This window comes from Apteryx rowi, unplaced genomic scaffold (assembly GCF_003343035.1).
Source record: "Apteryx rowi isolate R43461 unplaced genomic scaffold, aptRow1 scaffold_27, whole genome shotgun sequence".
In the NCBI taxonomy this organism is placed as follows: Eukaryota; Metazoa; Chordata; class Aves; order Apterygiformes; family Apterygidae; genus Apteryx; species Apteryx rowi.
Genome location: NW_020449085.1, coordinates 1162098 through 1169057, shown reverse-complemented (window position 1 = coordinate 1169057; position 6960 = coordinate 1162098). Strand labels below are relative to the sequence as shown.

Here is a 6960-nt window from a genome sequence, read left to right as displayed (position 1 = left end):
CCCTGCGGCTGGTACAGCCGAACCTGCGCCGAACCTGCTTCTTCGTCCCTCTGCCCCTTGCAGCTGGAGAGAGGCGGGAACGTGGGGAGGGGGCACCGCTAACGGCAGCCCTTGCCATGGGGCACGCCACTTCCCTTGCCACCCCGCAAGCCTGCCCGCCACGGAGCCGCGGCTCTCCCTTCCCGAGCGGAGGCCTCAACGAGATCCGCCTGGCTCCCGGAGGGGGATCTGCAGGGACAGAGAGGAGGGAGCAAGGGGCAGCCGGTGCCGCGGGGTGGGTGCGCTGGGGTAGCACGGCCCCTGCCACCCAAGGCAGAGCCAGGACGCGGGAGAGGCCGAGCGCRGGAACGCGCCTGAGGCTGCTTGCTCCCAGCTCATGTGTTTAGCGTGCCGACGGTCCCCCCTCCTGCCCCGCATACCACGGAGGTGGCGGTAGGATCCAGGGGCTCTGGGGGCTCTGCACCAGCCCCCTGCCCCTTCTGCACTGCTTTTCCCTGGAGCAAAGGGGGGTCTCGGGGCACCTGCACTTGTGTCCTCTCGCAAAGCACTTTAGGATCCTCCAGAACAAGTGTCCTCGCTGGGGACCGCACCGGGGAGTGGGCGGTCACGTGGGACCGAGGCTTCGTTAGCCCTGCTGCGCTTCGTTAGACATCCCGAAAGGAGCCCGCAACAAGCGGCAGTGTGCGGCTGCGGGCCTGACTGTTACCAGTTAATTTCTCAGGTGTGCGTCTGGGATGGCARCGTGTCTGTGCCGATTTGCGTGTTAATTATTGTTGTCGTGTTGTAAGCGCTGCTCAAACCGCGTCCCCGGGCAGCGGGGACCCCCCGAGCGCCCCGTGCCGTCCCGCGTCCCACCGAGGAGGCGCAGCGTGGGGCCGTGCCAGGCCGGTTGCCAGCGGGAGGGCGTCTCCGGTGCCTCCTGCTGTTGGGCTCACATCAAGGACCGCTCTGTATGCAGGAGTACAGCCCTTGCCGTGTGCATGCGTTAGACCCTCGTTAATGTGGTGGGACGCCCCTGCTGCTGCGGTGAGGTCCTGGGGGCCCRGGCGTGCTCGAACGGGGGGAGCGTGGCCCCATAGGGTGCCTGGCGTTCGCCACCCCAAAACCACGCGGAGGAGAGCATGGGACCCCCAGCATGTCTCCCATGCTGTGCCCGCGAGCTGTGCAAGCACCAGGCATGCCGCGGGGCGTCAGAGGGGCCAGGGAGCGACATTCGGGATGGGGGAACCGGTGCCGAAAGCAGCCTCGCGGCCGGAGCGCGCGACGGAGGAGCGAGCGATGCGCGTCCCTTTGCTGCCACCGCAAAACCCTTTTTCTTAGGGGAAAACGGCTCCGCACGCGGCGTTGCGGGCAGGGAGAGGCTCGCCGCCCTCCAGCGCTGGGCCGGATGCTCGGGCAGCGCCACGGGCCCAAGGAGACCTTGGGGCCACGGGGGCCTGTGTTTTGGGGAGCRGGTTGCGAAGCAGAAGTGAAAACCGTCTCTGTGGCCGGCGCCGGCCCCTTCATATCTGTCAACAGGGAAGTTCAAGGCTTTCCCGGCCCAAACGCAACCTGGTTCCCATCGCTGCTCAGCCCACAGTGAGACGGTGGCGGTTATTAACAACCCTCCTCCTCCTCCTCCTCCGTGTTTGCTGCACGCACATGAGGCTGCTCCCGGTCCCACCACGGCCACTGCGAGCCGGCGGCATTTCTCACCCCGTGTCAAGAGATGGAGCCGCGCGTCGGCATCGCAGCTCTCGCCCCCGGCGCCAAGTCCCACGGTGTTTGCAAGCCGGGGCCATCGCTGCCCTCCCAGCCCTTCCCCTCCGCTCGGGCGCCTCCGGCACCATGGCCTCAGAGGGGAGCGTGCGGCGGCGGTGGCCCTGGGAGGGGCAGGCGATAGCTGGGCCGTGTTCCTGTCGTTCGGGAGCGAGGAGCGCTGATGGGGGCCGAACCTCCTTCCCCGCGGCCCCGCGTGAGTGGCGTGCGGCCGGCCGGGGGGGCGTGCGCTGCCTCGCTGCAGGCCRCGAACGTATTTTAAATAAAACCACTGTTTTCTAGCATGCCGATGTCTGGCGGGAGAATCCTTGTGGCGACGCTGGGGTGAGGGCGAGGGTCCCCTGCGCCCCCCGGCTTGGCAGGCCGAGCCCGGCTGTGTCACGCGTGGAAAAGCCGCCGAAGAAGTTCCGGAAGGCTCAGGGGATGCGTGCAAAGGCCATTTTCTCACTAGATGGCGGCAAAGGCTGCAGGACGCGGCTGAGGAGCTCGAGGCCGGGCCCTCGGCAGCCCCGTTCCCCGCTGCCACCCTGGGACAGGCCTGAGCCCTCCTCCTCCTCCTCCAGCCACCATGGGGTTGCTCGATCGGTGCTGGGGGGCCGCTGGGGCTGGCAGGGGCCGTGGGGCCCTTCCATGGGGCCGATGCGCCGGGAAGGGCCTGCGGTGGCTTCACACGCCTCGCTGGCAGAGCCGGCGTCTCGGGGAGAGGGCTGGTGGCTCCTCTCGGCCCTCCGTGCCCGGAAAGGCCTCTGCTGGCTCCCCCTGCTCTGCCCCTACAGACTTAAAGGGTGGGATTAAGGGCTTTGGGAGTTATTTTTAACCCCCTTGTTGATGCCCAGCAAGCTCAACCTCAAAACCGGGTTTATCACCCAAGAAGGAGGTTGGGGGTAGGGGTTTTTGTGGGTGTCCAGCCTGGTGCTGTCTGAGCCGTACAGTGGCAGGGGCACCACCGTACCCAGTCCAAAGTGTGCGTGCGTGTGGTCCTTCATCCTACATCTCACAGGGGGCTTAAGGCTGTCTTCTCCTCCTCCTCCTCCTCCTCCTCCTGCTGCTGCTGCTGAGTGGAAATCTGCTGCTCATGGAGGAAGCTTTAGCTCAGCCTAAGGTCTCCTTTGCTGCACCTGTGGGACAGCTGTCAGGTCGGCACGTGCCTGCAGGTGCGGTTTTCCAACATGGGAGCTTTGCAGGAGCGAAGGGGTAAGTAGCCTGGTGTGGTTTGGGGTTTCCTGCCTGCTGGGAGCTGGTTGCAATGCGCGGTTTTGCTTCCGATACAGCATTCGCCCACCTCTTCRGCGCGTGTTTATTCTTTTGGAGCCTGGTGACGCCCTTACCATTTGACCCTGTTTGCTTTTCTTTGTGTAAAGAAATGCCACGTAAAAGCCTCCAGTGCGTAAAACTTCCTTGGTTGCTCCGTCTTGCTCTCCCTGCTGTCCCTGGCAGCCTTGCCCCTTCCTCGGCTGCAGGCTGCTGCAGCGGGACGGCAGAGAGGCTTGGGAAGGGTGCCTGGCCCCACGGGTGCTATCATCTGCCCTGTTTGTGAACATGGCTTTGCCCTCAAAACAGTCTCCCTACTAAGTACCTTTTCGTGCTCACCCCTTCCTCACCCCACACGCTTTCTCCCACCACCTCCTGCCCTTAGCCRCCCTGATGCTCCCCCAGTCCCACCGACTCTCCTCTTAGGCCTTCCTACCTGCCCAGCCCACTCTGCTCCACAGCCACCCCTGAAAACATGACCAAGAGCCTAAACCAGAACATCTGTTCTCCTTCCTGTTGCACCAAGCTCTAGCGGAGCTGACTTCTGTGCTCGCTGACTTGCTTGTTCTGCAAGGTCGATTCCTCAAAACTGCTCTGTTTCCTAGTCACTGGGAACAGTGTGATTGCAAAGCCAATGTGAGACCTGAGGCTGGTTCCTGCTGCACAGCTCCGCTGCTCCCGAAGGTGCCCAAATGGAGGATGACTCTGCCAGTGAGTCACGATAATAGCAAATGCGATACCATCATGTAACAGGAACCCACAGTGCCGTGGGGCTGACGGGCAGCAGGAGCCACCGCTCTGTTACAAGGTACACCGTGTCTCAAAACAAGAGGCGATTCTGGGAAGCAGGTGGTTTGGTTTAAGTTTTATTCCCAGATCTAGACAACAGCTCTCACTGGGAAGAAGGGGGGACCCGGAAGGAACCACTCCTTCATCCCATTCTCCTGCTCCACACCGTAACAGCAACTCTGGACGGCTAAGCGCGTCGCCATGGGGGGGAAGGGAGGAGGAGGGAGTTGGCGCTGTCACACCGCAGACAGAAGTGTTTGTTTGTATAAATGAACAGCTAATCTGCAAGGTCTATTAGAAGCGATTGTCTGCCTTTGAGGGCCTCAGGGCAAAGGGAGGGGGTGTGCCTGTGTTACACCTTGGGAATAGCATGCTCCATGAAGAGGAACCAGGAGAAAAGCAACCTCCCGTAATGGCAGCGAAGTGCCTGAGCTGCTCTGGCTAAGCCATATGGGCCCCACATTCAAAAGGAAATCCCCTTTAGCAAGCGACTGGATCTTATTTCAGACAACTGTCAGGTTTTTCAGCTCCATCAGACCAGTGGGAACGATTTTCCACATAGCTGAAAGGATGGAGGGCCAGGAGCTGCGGGGGGGCCCTGGATCCCAGGCTGCTCCTTCTGGAGGGTCCAGGAAGGGCAGTCATGACTCTGACCCTTGTTTCCCCCCCCCCCCCCAACCACTGGCCTGTGTGCATTTGCTTGGGTGTTTTGGAAGCTGCTGTTAGGGTGCATCTACCTACCTTTTCCTTAACAACAAGGAAAGTTTGGGACATTCCTGCCCCACACTACATTTCGCCATCCTCTTTGTTGTGCTGGCACAAACATTTGTGGGGCTGGGCTGTAAATGAGGTCAGTGAAGAGATCCAGCTTAAAAATAATCCCTCCATCTTTTGGGGGGTTATTTTTAGCCTGTATTTCACTGATCTAGTTGGCATGCAGAGGTGTGGTTATTCTGCTGGACACCGCCTAAGCAACAGGCTCTTTGTCTCTCGTGAGGTTATAGATCATTTCTTGTCCTGCAATGACATCTCTTTTTTTTTTTTTCCTCACTGCCAATCCTGTCTTTTGGTAAGAGGATCGGCTCTTAGATCCAAGCCATAATCCAGCAGTGGAGGAAAAGTATGTTTTGAATAGGCCAGTCATGAGGCAGACAAGTATATTAAGGACTAACATCTCGAGCTTCAAGGATACTGCAGTTATCTTTGGCTTTTATACCTCAAATTCTGTTCCTTTGTTCTCCTTGGTATGTTTTTCATCTTGAGAATATAAGATCTGTTTTTGTGCTAGAGGAAACAGCAACTGTCTCATATATTCTAAGCGTAGCAAATGATAACGAGAGTTGGGGAAGGCTGAAGAACGCCTCCCCTCCACAGCAGAATGGAGATGACCTAAAATTGTAATGAAAAAAACTTCAAAGAATGAATGTCACTTTCCATCTCAATTAAGTTTCCCTTCCTAGGATTTGTTTTTTCAGCTCCCTATTAATCTTCTGCTGGCTCAGAGAGTCAGACTTTAATTTGTAATAAGAGCAAGCAGGGGTGGGGAAAGAAAAGCTACTTTCATACAGGCTAGAGAAACCTCCATGAAGAAAAAAGGTTTTTGCCCCATTCTTTAATTAATCGTAACTATCCTTTTTGAGTCTCGTCTTTTTTTATAAATATCTCGGCATCAAATTTTCAGCTGTGACTCCAGCCTTGCTGCTAAATACTATATTTCACAAATGCCATTAGGCACAGATTAGAAATGTCCATTATAAAGCATTTGGGGCTCGGTTTTAAAAAGGACGTTGCCAAACCTGGTTTAGTGCAGCAATGCCCATAGCAAATGAAAGCCACCTAATGCGAGGGTGTGTTGCCTGCTGGGCAGAGGTGGAGAAGGGTCTTTAGCAACCCATTTTGCCACAGCAAGAAGTGTAAAAATCACCTTTGACAGGAAGATTTCATTGAGAGCAAAGTGACTTTACTAGTCCAAAGTTCAAAGGCCAGTCATTTCCAGAGGAGACTAAGGCTTTCCAAGGAGGGTACTCGCAGGGGTGTAGCCATGCTGGAGGGGTTACATTCTTCTTTGGGAAAATCCTGCGCGTGGGCATCTCCCTCGGGCACTGGGGGTGCCGACTTGTGGACAGGAAAGGCAATGGTTCGGGGCCAGGGTGGGGACTGCATCCAGATCACTTCTGTGCAAGTTTAGTAATGAGGGCTTTCCACTCTGCTCTCTTCTGCGTGATGTAGGAAGGGGTGAGGAGCTGCAGCAAAGGCTCCTGACGTCCCCTGAAGTATCCCTGACACAGAGCCTCTGTGTTACAAATCACGTACATCCCACAGTCATAGCTGTTCTGCTGGGCAGGCGCTTTCTCCTCTACGAAGGTTGCTTTGCCCCCTTTTTTGCCCAAGAAGGCCTCCAGCTTCCCTGCCACTTGCTTGGCATGGACAGAGTTGCTCTTACTGTGGGAATCATAATGGGCGAAGTACTTTTTGTCCCTGAAGTAAACCAGTAAGCTCCAGTGGGTGCCTCCAGCAGCCTGGTTGGAGTTATCATTGATAGGCAAGAACACCAGCTTCTTGTGGAGAAGGTCTAGAGGTTGAAGGAATATGGCTACTTCTTCCTGACTAGTGGCACATTTAATGAACTGAGCCACTTCGGGACCAATAAAACACACCTGATCACAAAATTCCTGGAACTGGTCACTGGCAAAGTACTCGAAGGCAAAGCCAATGATGTGATCGTTAAGCCAGCTTGGGGGGTCCAGCAAGGCAACATCCGACTGCCTTAGCAAACTGTCCATATAACTGAGCACAACRGGGTCCATTCTGCGGAGGTAGGGGCCACAGCACTCCAGGAAACTTCAAAAGCTGAAACATAGAAAGGGTAGAAGATAAATTACGCAATTAGACCACACCTTTGACAAGATATAGTGCAACAGATTTCTCAAGTTCCTTCTTAGCAAGTAGTGAACAAAAGACTACATTTCCCAGACCTGTATTGAGGGACCAATATTTGAACTATCTGCCAGCTGACAAGACTAAGAGATGCAGCTAGGTTCCTCATCTGTAGCTTGTGGCAGAGGCTGAGCCGGGCTCTTCTGCTGCCCTAGGAGCAGTATATTTCTCAGCATGCACTGCTTAAATAGATGTTTCACAGTTACAGTCTTAATCTGTGCTGTG

At 56.5% G+C, this 6960-nt stretch overlaps 1 protein-coding gene across 1 annotated transcript; it reads right to left on the bottom strand.

Annotated features, from left to right (window-relative positions):
• Nucleotides 1–5741: 5741 nt before the first annotated feature.
• Nucleotides 5742–6646, bottom strand: SENP8 (SUMO peptidase family member, NEDD8 specific). The gene has a single exon (XM_026068411.1). The coding sequence runs from the start codon at nt 6603–6605 to the stop codon at nt 5967–5969; it is 639 nt and encodes a 212-aa protein (XP_025924196.1). The 5' UTR covers nt 6606–6646; the 3' UTR covers nt 5742–5966.
• Between the last annotated feature and the right edge of the window lie 314 nt (nt 6647–6960).